The following is an 18282-nucleotide window of genomic DNA, read 5'->3' on the forward strand; positions in this document are numbered from 1 at the left end:
CTGAAAACAAAGTCACCGGTGAGGTCGTAGGTCCGTACGCTGAGCTTTCCTTCACTTCACTCTCCTTTATTTATTTCTTTATTGCTTTCATTTTATTATTTAAAAATGCTGAGAGGTTAGAAAAGAGTCAGATCAAGTCAATGTGTCAGGCTAATGTTTAACCTTAAATTGAAACCTCCCAGATAAAAAGGGAGCGTACTACAGATCTCGCAGCTAAGTCCCCTGCTCCAGCCTGCCTGCCAGAAGCATCAGTAGCACTAGGGTCTAAGTGCATTCAGCACCTTCCTAACTCATCCTTAGCTATTTTTTTTTTTTTTTTTTCCTCCTTAGAAGTGAACTGGATTTTAAAAAAAAAACCAAAACTGAAAAACCTCTCCTAGCTGAAGAGTCTTTCAGTGTATTATTTGTCATTGATGAGCTACAGATAAGCTTCAACTTTGCTGTCAACTGAGCTAATCTGTTCGGAGCAACAGCTACAGAAAACCAGAATCCTCCATCAGAGAATTGTCCAACTGGTGCTATGTCAAACTTTGTAGCTCCAGAAGTCAAAAAATTTGTGGCTTGGGACTATGTTGTTTTTGCAGCACTATTTTTAGTATCTGCTAGCATTGGAGTCTTTTTTGCTGTTAAAGAGAGGAAAAAGAAAACTTCAAAGGAATTTTTGGTGGGTGGTAAGCAGATGACATGTGGACCAATCGCTTTTTCTCTCACATCAAGTTTCATGTCAGCAGTAACCGTTCTGGGGACACCCTCCGAAGTTTATCGCTATGGGGCCTCCTTCGTGCTATTCTTTCTTTCGTACGCACTTGTCATCATTTTTACTGCTGAACTTTTTCTACCTGTATTTTACAGATCTGGCATTACAAGCACTTACGAGGTAAGTAAAAATTATTGCACTATTCTAACATAAAAGTCAGTATCATGCATCTAGATATTTTTAGAGAAAAATCTCTGACAGAAGACTTACTGCAGTGTTTTACAGAACAAGTCTATTGATACCTTTATCATTTTTAGAAACGGGTTGCATTATTCAAACTTGTTATTTATATTGCGTAAGTTAAAAACACAAATTAAGGGTCAGAGCACCCGTTAAGCATAAACGGCAAAGGCAGGATAGAGGTTTACACAACAGCACCAAATTAAGTTACAGCTGGAAAATACTTAAAGTGTATCCAAATGCTTCTGATCTTACAAGTAACTATTCCACTCTGGTTTAGAAAGCAGGTATTAAAGACAGACTTTAAGAACAAAATTCAATAGTATCCAATTCAAACTTGGTGTAGATCAGGCAATTTGGTCCAATTGATTATAAAAGTGGACGATTTGATATCTAAAATCTGAGAAGGGAGGAAGGGATAAAGAGGAAGAAGATGGCAGGTTTCTCTCAAAAAAAAAAAAAAAAAAAAAAAGAAGTCAGGGCTGGAGAATGAATTCAGGGATTTTCTAGGAAATGAAATGAACAACCTCTGAATTTTCTGGAGGTTTTTGCCTGGCATTTCTCCTGGAACACATTATTTTCTTCACATGACAGTTCAGTAGTTAAAAAAAAAAAGAATAATCCGTAGTCCTCATGATGTTATTGCTCAGAGCACAGCGTGCAGCCCTTATCATCTGCACGCCCATAGGGCAGTTACTGAGCATTTGGAAATAGCCTTTCAGTCACTTTAATCAACTGCCACAGATTTGGTTGCTCCTGTTTGTGGGCAGTTTCAACTAAGCAAGAACTGGATGAAGAAAGCTGCGTTAGTTTGCGAGGAGCTTCGTGATAACAGAAAGGCTGCTCATGTTCTATGAGACTAAACCCAGGGAGGGGCTTTGGTCAAACAGCTCTGCCTGGGTATTTGGAAATATTTCAGTTACAGGTTGGAAAAAAGTAAAATTGACCATCGATTCCTACTGCCACAAGTAACTGCATTTTCTAACTGGGTTTGATGCAAGGTCAGAGAATGAATTACTTCTCTCATCTGAACCACCAAAAGTGTCATTGCAGCCAGAGAGTCCCTTCAAGCTTGCTGGAAAGATGACTCTGCTGACTTCACGAAGTTTTAGAAACAAGTCAAGTTACATAAATTAGCTATTTATTTGCATGGCAGACTGCAGGGCTTATTATGCAAGAGGCACAAGAAGGAGGAACATGAACAAAATTAATAAGAAAGCAGCCGCTTTGGAAGTACTACGCCTAGAGACTTGTAAAAGAGAGAAGACTAGTACAGCCTGTGCCTGGTGTCTGCTGGGGAGCGCAGGGGACCACGGCCCGAGGAGAGAGCCAGCCCACCCGAGGCTGCGTGGGAGGCAGCCACGGAGTGAGCAACGCAGATTGAATTTTCTTGGTCAACTCTACAGAGAGACTCGGGCTTAAAATCCAGGCTTTTGGGGCTAGAGATCTACTCACCCCCGCAGTTGGGTGGTAATTGGGAACACCTCTCTCCATCCACCTGAAGTCCCTAAGAACCCCACTTGCCTCTGCACATTAATGCCGAGGTGCAGATTTGGCTCTAGACCGAGACAGAGCCGGTGAGAAAGCCCGCTTAGCTCAAGCGCTGTGAAACAATATGTCGCTGCTTTTCCACCTGCTCTACCGCCACTTTTGTCACTCCAGGAGTTAAACCATGCTCTTTCTCCTAGAGATGACCTCTAGTTTCCTCTTCATATAGTTGGAATATACTTCCATTTGAAGTTTAAATTTCTTTTCCTTGCAGCCCTTGGGCTCTTCCAGTTATTCCCAATACAAAGCCGATACTGATCACTGCAACCCGACACATAACTTCAAGTACATGCTACCAACAGGAATATTTCTTAAATGTAATTATTGCTATGTGTAATAACAAACATGCTCTCCTGCTCATTACTCGTAGCAGCAGTGCCAGCTGCCAGTAATTTTACTTGCATAGCAAGCTGTTACTCAGGGCGAACAGAAGGTTAATAGCTGTGTCACAGATGCTACATGTGCAATTTACTGAGATTCCTCTTTTTCCTAGTATTTGGAGTTAAGATTTAACAAGATTGTCCGTCTTGCCGCAACATTGATCTACATCCTGCAGACGGTAGGAAGACACTGACTCTTTGTTTGTGCTAATTTCACTCAACATTTATTTTGATGGACTTGTCTCAGACTGTGCTTTTTTTATAATGAGATGTTTTAACGAGTACTCTTTTTCTCTTGGACTGTGAATGTTAAAAAGAAAGAATGGTTGCTTTCCTCACTTTCTAGCTTGCTCCTGTTTAGGATTACAAATGCTTCTCAGATTCTTGGTCTCCTTAGGTTCCCTTGAAACCTCTCTCTTTCCAAATGAGCGGATTCTGTCTTTCCCGAGAAGCTAGAGGAGCTGTACTGGGTACACTTAGTTCACCAGTCGCCCGTTTACGACACCGGGGTGAGACTATCCCATCGCAAAGCAGCTGCACGTGGCAAGGGCTGGTCCCAGCGCCGGCTCCCAGGGACTGAGCCCCCCAGCCCACGGGGCAGAAACCGCTGCCTGGGGTGTGCAGACCCCACACCTGCGTACTGCTCTGTGTTACCATAACGCCCTGACCGGCCAGTCCACGGCCCCGTGTGCGCAGCGTAAATAACGCTCCTGCCTCTCGGGTGGAGAGATTGAGCAGACACTAGCTTTACTTACCCCCCAAAGCACCACTTCACTACTACTACTTAACTTGACCAAAAGAAACCAAACTTAAGGAGCCACCCAAAGCATTATTGTAGACATCAAAGAGCTTTCTTGCCCTTTGATTTAAAGCTTCACCAAGTTTCTCAAAACGCTATGTTAGTTATGTATTTGATGGAAAATCTTGGGACATTGGCAGACATTTCTTTCTACATCAATTCCATTTTATTAATTCCAAAACCTTTAGCAGCAAATTTGAATGCGTATTGACTTCCAGGCTTTGTTTCTCTGTCAGTTCTGGCAGAACATACACGTGAAGGGCACCGAGTCAGCTACTTTGAAAGGGATTGAATGGAACAAGGGAAGTTGAATTTCCAAGATTAACCCAAGTTCTCTCTACATCACGGCTCATGTTTTCCCGAGAGCTCCTCTTTCCATTGGACTAGGATATTTTTGTCATCTACTCATCTTAGCAATGGGTGAAATAAGTAATACTGAGACAGCCAATGGTCCTTCCAGCAGAAAAGAATTAAAGCAAAGATTTTTTTTATTTTGTAAAGGCTGAAACAGAAAAGCCATATACAATACAAGCTGATCTAAAGAAACCCCTAGTTCTGCTATTTTGCTCTGAGCCCCACTCTAAATAGAAGCCTTATCACTGAGCATTCACATGCGTGTTTTCTTCACGAACTTTTTCTCCTTCAGATCCTTTACACAGGAATAGTGGTTTATGCTCCATCACTGGCACTCAACCAAGGTGAGTTCCCATGCCGCACTACACGGCTACCCCAAATAATCACACCCCAAGACTGTCAGAGTAAATAAAGTGAGGAAAATAGATGAAGTCTAAAAAAAGAAAAAAAAAAAAATTCCTCAAAAGTTCTGTAAGAAGATTTTTGCCTGCACCTCGTAGCTCTGCACTTTTGACTCCCCAGATCTCTCCAGTACATTAGCAGGAGCCTGGCTTTTGCCGTTCTGCTCTCCTTTGCACTCAGTAACCACCCGCAGAGATTAGCGACGAACAATTTCTCAACGTCCTGACAAAGTTCACAGTACAAGCTGACGATCCAAGACCGTACTCTGTACTTTGATTCCCCCCTTCCCCGTCTGCCGTGTTCAGGTTCCCATGGGCATAACTCCACTCAGCTGAAGCCGAATGCTGTGCTGCTGTCTGTCCACATGCTTCTTTAATTAATCTTTGATTTGCATACAGCATCCAGCATGATAGATGGGACTAGTAATTTCACTGCCCCAGGGCATAAGGAATAGGCACGGCCCAACTCCTCATTTCACTAAAATCGATAGGAAGAGAGTGGGAGGCTCTTTTCCGTGTTTATCATCGGAGTTGCATCCAGTTTGCCCAATCCCACCTCTGGCACAGTGCTGAGCTTCCTTCCTCTGGAGCTCAACTCAATTTTATGTGACAGTTCATGTTCGTTATTGGGCCATAGTAACTTTGCTAAGAAAAGAACCGTTACAAATAGTTTTGCCTTCACAGACTATGCCTGACGGGAGAGACTTCACTATAAGCCAAACCAGAATTTGTACATCTTGTGTAAAGTAACTTTAAGAATTGAAATGGACATGAAAAATTGTTTTAATGCAGCACGTTTTAGTGTTAAACTGTTCCTAGTTGCAGGGAATGGAATTTAGTTTGGGGTTGTTTTTTTTTTTTTTTCCTTTGGGTTCTTTGGAAATCTCTGAAGAACTTGATTTCTCAAGAGAAAATTCTGGACTAAGAACAGAAGGAAAGCATTGCTTATAAAGCCGTGTCCCATAGGAATGACGTTTTTGTTTTGTGCAATTATACTTCTTACGTATTAGTTATGCACACCGTTCAAAGTTAGTTAAATACATTTTGCAAGAAAGCAGCAACGCGAAGTGGTATCTAGTAGCGTTAGGAAACCTGAACAATCCAGCAAGGTGTCTAATAGACACAAAAGATTAATTTTGATAGTTACTCCCATCCTTCTAAGGCTAAAGGATCATAGCTTTTCTGTTACCATCCAGATGACCTACCTCCATTTTGCTAACCATTTGGTTTTCTTTGGTTTCACAGTCACTGGATTTGATCTCTGGGGCTCTGTAGTTGCAACGGGAATTGTCTGCACTTTCTATTGCACTCTGGTACGTAACAGGCATAACCGCACAGCTGGGACACAGATTGTTAATTCAACCAGCCTTTATACATGACAAGCTATTGCAGAAGGGCGGCTTCTAAATGCAGTGCGAGTGACTGAAGTTTAAAGTAGGAGAACATAGAGATAAATTTCTTTTAGACTCTGTGGTATAACTAAGTCTATTTGGAGAGAAAAAAATATTTCCTCTCAAATCCTCTGCTGTACGTTTCAAGGTTTAAACCAGACAGCTTGAGGCAGCATCCAGATAAAGAGGCGATAACCTTCCCCTGCCACGCTAAATCTTTTGAACAGACTATTCTTCTTATCTTTTACAAGTCACAGACTGAAAAAACATCGTAATGAAAAATGTGCCTCTGGTGTCAGCCCAGATCAAGAGCAGAGTGATAAAAGCTAGGAAGGACAATCAACAGGTCAGAGAGAGCTCTGCTTCTGGGTGGAAGCAACATGAGACCCCGGATTACAAAAAAGCTGAACATCGCAGTGGAACCGGCAGAGCCCTGGGGCGCAGGACACAACCTAATTTCTGTTCTGGTTACCACTAATGAATTTTTTTCAATATTTCAGTCCACCCTCGTTGAAAACACTTATTATGTTGCTCTAGTACAGATTTGATCAAAGTAGCTACGGAGAAAGCCGAAGTGCAAACGTTCCGGAGCTAGTTTTCTGTGTTAGGCTAATTGTGGACACCGTGGCTCTGAGAACTATACAGAGTGCTATGGGAAGTACAAACAGGCCAGCTTGTATTCCCTAAGCTTTTGATCCACACCGTGATATATCCTTCAAATGCATGTAAAGGAGGCAGGAAAAAAAGCATTTAACCGGAGGTCAAACATTCTCATATGACTGTGGACAAACCATTTAGTCCGTGTCATTTTCTGACCTGCAAAAATACAACCTTCACGGGAGAATACGAAGCAAAGTCCTGATTTGCTAGATGCTATACATACAGCTCACGAGCTCCCCAAATAAGGGGTCTTTCTACCTTTGGCTGTACTTGAACAAGAGGAAAGAAGATGAGAGCATGCAGTTTCTCTTTGTTTTAGGGAGGATTAAAAGCTGTTGTCTGGACAGATGCATTTCAAATGATTGTCATGCTGGTTGGCTTCCTGACGGTTTTGATTCGAGGAACTACTCTGAACGGTGGACTGACCAAGGTCTGGGAAGTTGCCTATGAAGGATCACGACTAGACATATTTGAGTAAGAAACAAATGGTGCAAACCTTTTCTTTTTGTATATTTAATGTTTAGAAATCTATTGTGGTTTAACCCCAGCTGGCAACTAAGCACGACGCAGCCGCTCACTCACTAACCCCCACCCAGGGGGATGCGGGAGAGAACTGGGGAGAAAAAAAGTAAAAACTCGTAGGTTGAGATAAAGGCAGTTTTACAGGACAGAAAGGAAGAAAATAATAATAATAATAATGATAATAATAATATGACAATAATAAAACTATTAAAAGAATTGGAATATCCAAACCAAGTGATGCACAATACAATTGTTCACCACTCCCTGGCTGATGCCCAGTTAGCTTCCAAGCAGGAATCCATCCCTCCCGGCCAACTCCCCCAGTATATATACTGGACTTGACATCCCACGGTATGGAATACCCCTTTGGCCAGTTGGGGTCAGCTGCCCTGGCTGTGTCCCCTCCCAACTCCTCGTGCCCCTCCAGCCTTCTTTGCTGGCTGGGCAAGAGAAGCTGAAAAATCCTTGACTTGGTATAAACACTACTTAGCAGCAACCGAAAACATCAGTGTGTTATCAACATTCTTCTCATCCTAAATCCAAAACATAGCACTATACCAGCTACTAGCTGAAGAAAATTAACTCTATCCCAGCTAAAACCAGGCCAAAAACCTACCCTCAATAAGCCAAAAATACTCAGACTTGTTATTATACTACCAGTGAACAACCTCGGTGAGTCAGAGAAGTCCACTCCCTATTTCTTCAGTTCTTGGGAATGCAGTTAACCTTCAGGAGAGCTTAACTCCTCTCTCTGTCACCCTCTTGGAAGAAATCAAAGCCCTGCTGAACCGAAAGGGAGCTTTGCCATTTTTCGTGGTGTAGTTACAAACTCAGCCCAATTACTCCTTCCAACTGTGTCAATATTTCCTTTTCTGTTTATAAAACTGGGACTTCGTTTTAAGTACAATCACTACAGCAGCTAGCAATGGTGCACCAGTGCACTGGGACAGGACACTGGCCTTCCTTTGGCTGTTTGTGGCATTGACCGAATAGTTCATTGATCAAGGCCAGTCACTGACAGAATCTAGCAGCAAGGTCAAATGGTATCTGCTATACCTATCAAGATTAGCAGAATTGCAAAGATGAGAGATTGCAAGACAGAAAGATGTGCTTGTACTGGTTAGAATTAGTGAGTAATGAAATTTCATTGGGAAAAAAAAAAAAAAAAAAAAGAAAAAGATACCACTGCACCTGAAGCAATTTCTTGTAAAGGAAATAACACGTCATGATGATGTAACTAAGAGCTTGGAGGATTTTTAGAGTTTAGTAAGTGGCTTTGTTCCTTGCAGAGGACAGGGTCCCAGGCAGGATGGCTTGCAGGTCTGTTGCTGCAATATGACACAGATCTGAAATCAGAGCATAAGCAGCCTCATAAATGTGATTTACCTCAATTAATTGCTCCTCTGACTGACTCTGCATAATATATGTTTATCCTGACTTGATACAAATGTGTTCCAATATAAAAGTAAAAAAACCCCTTCCAAACCTGAACCCATTAATAGTTGTCTGTGCTGGAAAACAGTATTACCAATGCAGTGCTTCTGATGCAGAGGGTAGGACATAGCAGGTAGTTCTGAAAAATCACCTACCTCTTGCTAAATAAATGTGTGTTTAAATAAGTGAACTGAATTGCTTCTTTCTCTCTTCTAGCTTCGATGTCGATCCTTTGAGACGACATACCTTTTGGACAATTGTTGTCGGCGGAACATTTACGTGGCTTGGGATCTATGGAGTTAATCAGTCCACAATACAGAGGTGCATTTCTTGCAAATCGGAAAAACATGCTAAACTGTAAGTTACCTGTCATTAACCTATTCTAGCAATCAAACATACTGTTGTGGAATTACACTAAGTTTGTCAGTTATGTTAAATATCGGGATCCCATTGGGTAGTAGTAGGCTAATTTTGCTCTGCTGGTCTTACTCCCTCTGGCCCTAAATGACATAAATAAATGCAGAATGAAAAACAGGCAGCTATCTATCTCTTGCAGTTTAGTAATTTCGGGTCAGGCTGCCAAACTTATCCTCAGAAGCAGAGTATGGAAAAGATGCCCACACAGAAGCTGTGCTATCTACAGCTTTATTGGAAAAATGTATTCATTGGAATCATATTTATGTTGTATTGCATTAAGAGCGCTTATTGATTTAATGGGGCAATATAGTACAAGGTACTATTTAAATGAAATTAAATCAATAAATAATCACACTCATTTTTCGTAAGGTCATGACAGATTATATGAATTTATCCTGTGGAAAATTCAGTCTCTGAAAAACATTTGGAAGTCACAGCAGCGAGAACGTCACTAGTAACAAGTTCTGAAAGACTTTCGGGTCTCAGTAGCACAGCTCTGAACTGGCCTTAGCAAGAGACCTTGCGTAAGGTGACATCCAAACACAACGTAGGGTGTATAAAACCCGGCAGCTCTCACGAACTCTGGGATCACTGAACCGCAGCCACACAACCTCCCCAGCAGACGCTGTCACCCACATCCATTGCACGGACTAGTGAAAAATAACATTGCAGCCACGACAGAATCCACGAATTGTATAGCTAGCTTTGATTAAGGTGTCTCCCCCCAAAATTAGAAATAAAAATAGAAAAGCTGATACAAGTTAGTCATCTTGTATTAAACAGTTTCTCTCCTTTGTTCTAGGGCACTTTACCTGAATTTATTGGGACTTTGGACAGTTCTGGCGTGTGCGGTATTTTGTGGTTTGGTGATGTACTCTCATTACAAGAGTTGTGATCCTTGGACTGCTGATTTCATTTCAGCACCTGATCAGGTACAGATACCCATTACTATAATTCAGAGCTGCTCGGGGCCCAGACATAGCACTTATAGAGACAGTTTAAGTTTTGCGGGATGCTTTAGGTCCTTTCAGCGCTCAGGCACTAAGGTGGTTGCCAAATCAGGGCTAGAGTATACCTATTCGGCACTCCTGCAGTATTAATCCGATTGACCACTTCTGCCAAACGACACCCCCTTTGCTCAAAATCTGACACCCCTCGTCAGCTGGACCAAAACCAGAATTTAGCAACATGCTCCGAAGCAGCTAATTCTCTTCCATTACCCAGGAAAACCTTAACTAATTGCTTGTGTTGCTCTTGTGCTCCTTCTACCCCAGCTCATGCCGTATTTTGTTATGGACATTTTTTCTTCGATGCCAGGAGTCCCGGGACTGTTTGTTGCCTGTGCATTCAGTGGAACGCTAAGGTCTGTGAACCTGAAATGACATTTTAGCTGCGTACCATTGATTTCTTGAGGACCCAGAATGACACTGTAACATGAAACCCTAAGAAAAAGCCCAGCTGTTTTTCTTAGCACGTTCTAGGAAGAAGCAGTACCGCTTTGTTGAGTTACATTATATTTATGCCAAAGTCTAGCTCTACTTCTCCTGTATGTTTTTAACGCAAACACGTTTTAGAATAACATTATGAACACAGTCAAAAGGGTATAAAAGCTGAAGAAACACCCGTTCTCTTTGTAAAAGAGTTCCGCTTCCCGAAATACCTTTGGAGCTGCTCGTGGTAAAATTGCCTTTACTCAACCTGACAGCCACAATACCATAGTTCGGGACAGAAAACTTCTCAAGAAGACTATCTGCACATGAAATGGCGTTAGACTAGGAAAAGAGATGTCTGCATAGAGAAGTTTCGGAAACTGTGCTGCATGTTATTGTAGGTTCTACCTCTACAGGCCAAACGTCAATATTTCCTAGGACATTAGAAAGAAAGAAGATTTAAGTTCACGGTGACATTATTCAAATGCCATAGAGTCAATCTCCAACAAGCTTTTTCTAAAGACTCTTATCTATAGAAAAAGCAAGAAAGTGCTATCAAAACAGGACACCCCCCCCCCCCCCCCAAAAAAAAAAAACAAAAAAACAAACAACCAAACACCAAAACCCTCCACATAACAAAAGGCACTGGCTGCTCCTGACAGGAGACTAAAAGAACACAGTTAAGGGCACCGAGTACCAAATACTGTGCTGTAGGTATTGACACTGCCACAACAAATTCACAGGGATCGTATCCACCAAATACGGGTGAACTCACCTAGCTAAGAGTCAGACTGTTCCCATTCTGTATTTTTCAGTTACGAGAGGAAACAGAACAGGCATTTTGGGGAGGAACAGCGTATCCCTAGTGGTCACTGCATATCCTTTAACTTGTAAGGGAGTAATATCTTTATTCTGGAACTTGTCTCTATTTTGAAGGTCCTTGCAGCTTGGTAAACTGAGGGGTCAGTTAGGATGAGTTTCTATCTTGTTCTGCGCCAGCATGAAGCAGGGCCCCTAGCAATCGCAGAAGAAACAGAAACCTCACCTGCATCAGCAGTTACGTGAAGAATACTCTTCAAGAGCTGTACATTTTATAGTATTAGTGCTGAACAAGAGGCAGCATTTCTCTATAAATACAACTTTCTTTCAGATTACATTGTTTCCTGGTTATTTAACATTTTTCTCCATTTCTACAGCACGGTAGCTGCCAGCATCAACGCTTTAGCAACTGTTACCTTTGAAGACTTGGTCAAGAAATGTTTCCCAAACCTCTCCGAGAAGTTAAGCACGTGGATCAGCAAAGGCTTATGTAGGTACCCCAGGTGGGATCCATTTGTTTAAAGGCAAAGATGTCCATCCCCCCAGCTGCAATTACTACAGGAGAAAACAGGGCAGAATTTTATATACTTGAAGTCTTGAGAATCTCAGACTCTCAATTGACCTGGAGAACAGTTCTGTGAGTAGCGAAGAGCGCTGTCTAAGGACGCTACTTCAGAAACACACTTGTGCTTTGGAAACCTCCGCAGGAGCATAACCCTTTATAAAAAACTCTCAGGATGAATGTCAGCATGACACTTCAGTAAAATTAAGCATGTGCACTATACAATGCACTACCCAAAATCCTTTGAAAAGTTTTGTCTACTGAAAACACTGGGGAACACTCTGGGATCTTCTTTACAATACAGAAAGAACATCAATGTAGTTATTACCACAGTACTCTATAGTAGTATTACTAAATATTATTATTTTATAGTAGTACGACAAGACACTTCTATTCAAAATTAGTGTATCACATAAGCAGGTTGTTCAGTTTTTCAGAGAAAAAAATGTAAAAAAGACAAACAAAAAAGCGACCATCGAAATATGAAATGTGTCCAAAGGGATTTGAATTTTTTACGAGTATTGCAGTAATACCATAACCCTTTTATAAGTACTGTGATAATATCATAACCATTTGTTGATGTTGGCAAAGATCGCAGAAGAGCCAAACCAATACTTTCTCTGTAACCGTCTCCAACCTTCTCTGTTCCTGCTTTTCCACTTACTACTCAATTTCTGCACTCAGGACCTAGAAAGATCATTTTTACCTCTGAAACCAAGGTGTGCTAGCACAGAAGATGAGTTTTGGTTAGCTTTCCTCAAGACTACTACATACAGAGTTTTGCCTACCACAAACTTCAAACTGGTGTCAAAGGAAGAAAGCCGTGCTGTTTATCATTGTTGAATTCATTCATTAGATTATTTTAAAAGTGTTATTTAAAGGCAACAGAAACATTTCTACATGAGGCATAACTTCTAAATTAATTTCATTGCTACGTTCTGCTTCATAAGAAAAACCAACCAACCAAAAACCCAACAAGACTTCATGCAAGATGCTGCTGCTGGGTGCTTAACCGTCTGCTTTAAGCATCAAAGCCCAGAGTGCAAATGCCTCCATCCTGCCCGGTCCCTTCAGACTAAATGAACTCAAAATCGCCCACACTATTAACGAGCACTGACAACCTCGCTGCCTGATCTTTTCCAGGTATACTATATGGCGCCCTGTGCACTTCGATGGCTGCAGCAGCATCGCTGCTGGGAGGAGTTGTGCAGGTATCTCTTGCTTCAGAAATGCGATGAACTGAACAAATAATGCTGACAGCCCTGGGGACTGCTAGATTACCTGAACAATTCCTACGGATGCTCTGCTGAGAGGAACAACTAGGAAAAAAAAAATAAAAATAATCAGAAATCTCCCAACTCCTTCACTATTTGGTCACTGCTGGGAACAACACTGAGTGTGATTCACTCTAATTTGCACTGAAATCACTGTTGGTCCCTTCTCCCCCACCATTTCCTGCTAAAATTACGGACCGACACCAGAACGGCGCGCGGTCCCTCCAGCTGCTGCACTAAGCTCCTGTCTCTTCTCTGCATCCGCAGGCTTCCCTCTCCATCCATGGGATGTGTGGGGGCCCCGTGCTGGGATTATTTACCCTGGGAATTGTGTTCCCTTGTGCTAACTGGAAGGTAAGAAAAAAACCCCCAAACCTTACCTAAAAGAAAATCTCTTGGTGGTGTTTGGTTAAAACTTCATCTTGAAAATTGTTTGGGTTTTTTAGGTTTAGTCTCTGGGCTGCTTTTCAGATTTAGAGCCTGAGGAGTCCAAGATCTGCTTAGAGGTCCCTTTTCACTGTCTGAATTTATCCCGTTTGAATTTAACCCTACCCAATTGTGGAATAATTGGTGATTAGATCCACATGAGTATTTTTTTTATTTTTTAATTATTTTTATTTCTGAGTTTCTTCTCTTTCATTAAAAAGAAAAAAAAAAAAATATTCAATACTCATCCCAGCCTATGTTCACCTTGGGACGCACAGAACCATTTCAATTGCTCTGCCTCTGATAACTTAGGCAAAACACAACATGAGCTCATTTCACATCGCCCTATAAGCGGCCCCATCACATTTACCCAGAAGTAGAACTAAACCCTGTATTGCAGTTTCGATCATCACAGTTTTGCTTCAACGTTTATTACCAGAGGGCAATAAATCACCGTTTTATACTTGGGTTGAGAGAGAACAGAGTTGATTTACAGCGATAGACCCCGTAACCAGTCGTCACCTACGCCTGCCTAATCCACGTTCGCAGAGAAGCCCTTCCCACCCATCACCTTTAACAGCCTCTCTCTATACCTGCCAAGGGTGCAATCGGAGGCCTCTTAACTGGGATCACCCTAGCTTTTTGGGCTGGTATCGGCTCTTTCGTTTACCCCGCACCACCGACAAAGTCCATTCCTCTGCCACTCTCGACTCTCAACTGCACGCTGGCTAACAGCACCGAGGCGCTGACGACGGCGGCGGCGGCGACGACGGCGGCTCCCGACAGGTATTTATTTTCCTTATATATATTATTTTCCTTATCGCTACCGCTTCAGCCAGCGTTTTGGCACACCGAGGGGGTGACCCCGTTTTGGTGACCACCGAGGGCGCTGGGAGCACAGACCGCTGCCGGATCGTACACCGACTGCAGCGAGCTGCGTTTCGCTGGCACGGTTTGAGACAGCTTAAACGTACCCGTCGGTCATCGCTAGCTGCTTTTGTCACCTCTTCGCAGGCCTTTGCTGGCAGATACCTGGTACTCCCTGTCCTACCTGTACTTCAGTGCCATCGGCTGCCTAGTCTCTGCCATCGCAGGGCTGCTGATAAGCTTTATAACAGGTTGGTGTTCTACATATATATACATATATATTAACCAAATAAATGCTTTTGCACAAGAAGCTGACTCAGCTGTTAAGAGAGTTTTAAAGAATTCCTGCAAGCAGCTCGTGAGACACAGATTTGGGGAGAGTGGGGTGCCCTGATCCTGCTCCCCCCACCTCACGAGCTGAGGCTCCCAAAGCTCACGCCTACCTTTCCATAGACTTACATACCGTTATTTTCTCCTTTCAGGCCCGAGGAAAGGAGAAGACATCCCACCAGTGTTAATTAAGCCAGTCTGCAACCTGTTTTGCTTTTGGTCCGAAAGGCTCAAAGTTTTCCTCTGGTGTGGCGTGCGGCACGACAGCCCGGAGGTGAGTTCCCGAACCACCACGCCGAGCGCAGACGAGCTTTCGGCAATCGCGCTTTAAAGCTGGGCAAGGGATGCTATGTAGGCATCACGGACTGGAAACGAGATCAGCCAAACCCCAACCCGTGTTGGTCAGTAATAAGTTACCCATTTTCCCTGTTTGCGCAACACACGGGGACTTGGGGGCTCCGGAGACGACCAGCCCTCGGGACGGCCGGCAGCCCGTGAAACGCGGACTGACCTCCCTCTCCCTGCCCTCCCCGCTCCGGCAGCCGAGCGGGGACAAAACCGCACTTTACACCCCAGAGAGGAGTTCGCCGAGCGAAAAACTTTAGCACTTACGCATCCACGAAGCTCTCCTGCCGTCCTCGCCTTCAGAGCCGGTCCCTCAAGCAGAGCTGCAGCCGGGCTGCTCCTGCCCACCGCCTCCTCGGCAGAAAGAGGAGCAGCTTTTTCCCCAGGTGTCTCAGGGCTTCGTAGCTCGTTAACAAGCCATAAAGAACGAGCACCTCATTTTCTTGCATTGTTGTTAACAGTTTGCAGAGAAACAACATTGCCGCATCTTAGCGGAATCTGCTAGGTTTATAAAAGGGACGTAAAGCAATACGTACGTTTTCAGCTCCTTCGGAGTACTCTATAGTTACCTTTAAAGCTTGAAAGTAATCTTTCAGCTGCAAGGCTCACAGTATTTGGCAATAATGGAGAAACTATCCTTCCACCCAGCTTGCATTAAATTTGACCTTGGAGTTAACGATCTAATTTGGAGAGCAGCTGTGGCTCTGGATTTGCTTCAGCTGTTTCACTTGGCTTTTAGGTGCTCAACACAGACCTCGTCTAGAGAAAAAAAAAAAAATCATCTCTACAAAAGCAGGAAAAAAAGCCCCCCACATATGCATTTATCTCCTCGTATTTGCTTAAAATGTAGAACGACAACATCAGTCAAGTAGTTGCAGTGTGAAACCACTGAGGCAAGCTGTAGGCCAGACAAAAAACCAATCGGCTAAAATGCAGATAAATATGCAAATGAAAAACTAAATTTAAGTGATGGGGAATGCACCGAGGGCACATTTCAAGATTTTTACATGGACAATGGAGTTTGAAAAGTTGTTTTTGTTGCCTTTGTCAAAGATTTTCCATGGGGGAATGAGAAAATCAGCGGTTGTGCGTGGAGGAGACGCACACTGACCTGGGGCTGTTTGTGGGTCCGAGAGTCATTTCACGTAGTGAAGTAACTCCTCAGATTTGTAAGAAAGGATGTCAAAATTTCAAAATGCAATAAAATACCCTTTAAGCCAAGGAAAAAAGCAGTCTTCAAACTACTAGGGTATTTTCTTTCTTTTTTTCAGGTGGACTTTGAAAAAAATCTGCATAAAGTTATTGCAAACGAAACTGGAACAGATGACACCGTCAAGAATAATATCAACAAAGAAAACAAACGCCAGTTCCCTGATTACAATCCTGAGGAAAATTCCTATACTAATATGAGCAGAGAAACTCATCTCTAGAAGCTGAGGGACAAGGGACATTTAATCAACCTTTACTTCTCCAGCTTCAGAAACAAAGAGCTCTCTGTATCGCATTTACCAGCTTGTAGATGACCAAGAGGGAACGATTGCTCTCTATAGCAATAAAAGCCAGATTTTTATTTATGAATTTCAGGACAGACCTGGGAAATCATCGGAGAAGGGGGTTTTGGAAGCACTGCTTTTTCAGAAGAAATGTTTCATGAATCTTGTCGTGGAAGCTCCTGCTCAGAAGTAGCCACGACACGTCTCTATCACGTACTCTGTTCGGTAACTAGTCACTGAAGGGAAACGTGCCAAGGTGAACTTGAGATAACGCACGACTTCGGAGAGGTTTCTGAGGTCTCTCACTAAGTTGAGACTGTGAACGGCCCTCTGATAGAGGAATCCCCAGGGAGAGCGGGGAGGTCAGGCTGAGCTAGTCTCTGCCCATTCTTTGGTATCGCAAAAAGCCTCCTCACAGGAATGTTGTCTAGACCGGACTGGTCTTTTAGTGACTGAGTTAATTGTGTTTGCTTCCTCTGCGGCATTAAGATTTCTTTATAATGTCTTATTGTAAAAGCTATAGGAGAGAGTAACAAATTTTACTTTGAATTCAGGATAGCTCTTTATCCGTGTTAGTCTTGGAAAGACATCCTTTCAGCTCAAAAAGATCCGCCTACTACCTTTATGCAATAAAGAAAATAAAACAACATTTGATGATGATGCCTCCTAATTGATAATCCACGCTGAATTTTGGAAAAAGGCACGCGACTAGGCAAAAATAATCTGTCCGGTAAAATGTCTTGGAAGAAGGTACCTAGTCCACTAAGTGCTCTGATTCAGTGAAACACATTTCCTCTAAAATTCGCCTGATGTAAATCAAACTCAATAGACCACGTCTCACCTTGATAATCTTCCGGATGTAGTTTTTTGGATGAATGTATTTGTTTTTAAACAAAACTCACAACTGAATGAAACCAACTGAATGAAAATACCAACCATGACTCAGTTGTGGGTTACGGAGCCAACTGATATTTAGCTCATATTGCTCTGAAGAACCCAGCTGTTGCTTTTGCTTTAGCAGGACCATCTTTGTGATGTGGATTTTGGTCAGCCTGGTTCTTGAGGTTACTTCCCCTGCCTGTGTTCATGCCCTACCTCTGGGAACGGTCCCAGGATATTCAATCAGAGAACAGAAATAGCAGTCTGTAAAAGACATTGCCTTGCTTGCACAGGACAGTTGGTCAACAAACTGAGAGTTGAGTCAATATTTGTGTTAATCCCTTTTACACCACTTTTATAATCTCATAAAGCTCATATAATCTCATAAAAGCATACAGCTGAGTCTGGCTGGCAGCCTGTTGTCCCATGTGGCATGCTTTCTGGTCATGCTTCCATACTTGATATGGAAATCAAGGCAGAGATGGAAACTCCGTAAATAATACTGTTGTATCATTTATATCGCATGGCCGCACACACTCTTGCTTAGGTTATATTAAGAGAGCCTATCTATCACGCTTAAGATGTAAAATAATTCCGGAGTGAAAGTAGTTCAAAACATCAATGTGAAGCTACGCGGTTAGGTGTTGGACAAAATCCCCCTCTCTACTGGTAGCTGGAGGATATCTGATTCAGAGACATCTAACTGTCAAAACAACCAAGTCTGCTCTGAATATTTCTTGAGACACTTACTTTTGCAGTATTCTTATGCTCTGCATGCTGCAAGATGCACAGTGTGCATTTTTCAGTATTTTTTTCACAAGTTTAGCAACACCTTTACATTGGATTTGCTACAGACGCAGTATCCTTCCAAGTCCTTTGCCACAAAAGAGAATCTGAATTTGTCCATTCAGTGTCCAAAAAAGTGAGTTAGGTTGGCTAGAACTGCATTCTCTCAAAATGCCTTTAGAGAAATATCCGGAAGAATTTCTCTTTAACGTCATACTTCTGGACTAG

At 42.6% G+C, this 18282-nt stretch overlaps 1 protein-coding gene across 1 annotated transcript; it reads left to right on the forward strand.

Annotated features, from left to right (window-relative positions):
* The first annotated feature begins 520 nt into the window (after positions 1–520).
* On the forward strand, positions 521–16326 carry SLC5A12 (solute carrier family 5 member 12). Its single transcript, XM_049820663.1, has 15 exons — positions 521–877; positions 2979–3044; positions 4311–4362; positions 5665–5732; positions 6790–6944; positions 8643–8783; positions 9646–9775; positions 10118–10206; positions 11470–11582; positions 12798–12865; positions 13196–13282; positions 13956–14140; positions 14369–14472; positions 14704–14825; positions 16168–16326. The coding sequence occupies exons 1-15, from the start codon at positions 521–523 to the stop codon at positions 16324–16326; spliced, it is 1896 nt and encodes a 631-aa protein (XP_049676620.1).
* Positions 16327–18282: the final 1956 nt, after the last annotated feature.

The sequence above is a fragment of the Accipiter gentilis genome, chromosome 17 (assembly GCF_929443795.1).
Source record: "Accipiter gentilis chromosome 17, bAccGen1.1, whole genome shotgun sequence".
NCBI classification, from domain to species: domain Eukaryota; kingdom Metazoa; phylum Chordata; class Aves; order Accipitriformes; family Accipitridae; genus Astur; species Astur gentilis.

Bases quoted from the DNA above. Each gene is read 5' to 3' on its own strand.
- SLC5A12 (XM_049820663.1), top strand. From the start codon at position 521: ATGTCAAACTTTGTAGCTCCAGAAGTCAAAAAATTTGTGGCTTGGGAC. The intron at 6,945-8,642 runs GTAAGAAACAAA...TCTCTCTTCTAG, and splicing joins TCACGACTAGACATATTTGA to CTTCGATGTCGATCCTTTGA. The intron at 14,141-14,368 runs GTATTTATTTTC...ACCTCTTCGCAG, and splicing joins ACGACGGCGGCTCCCGACAG to GCCTTTGCTGGCAGATACCT.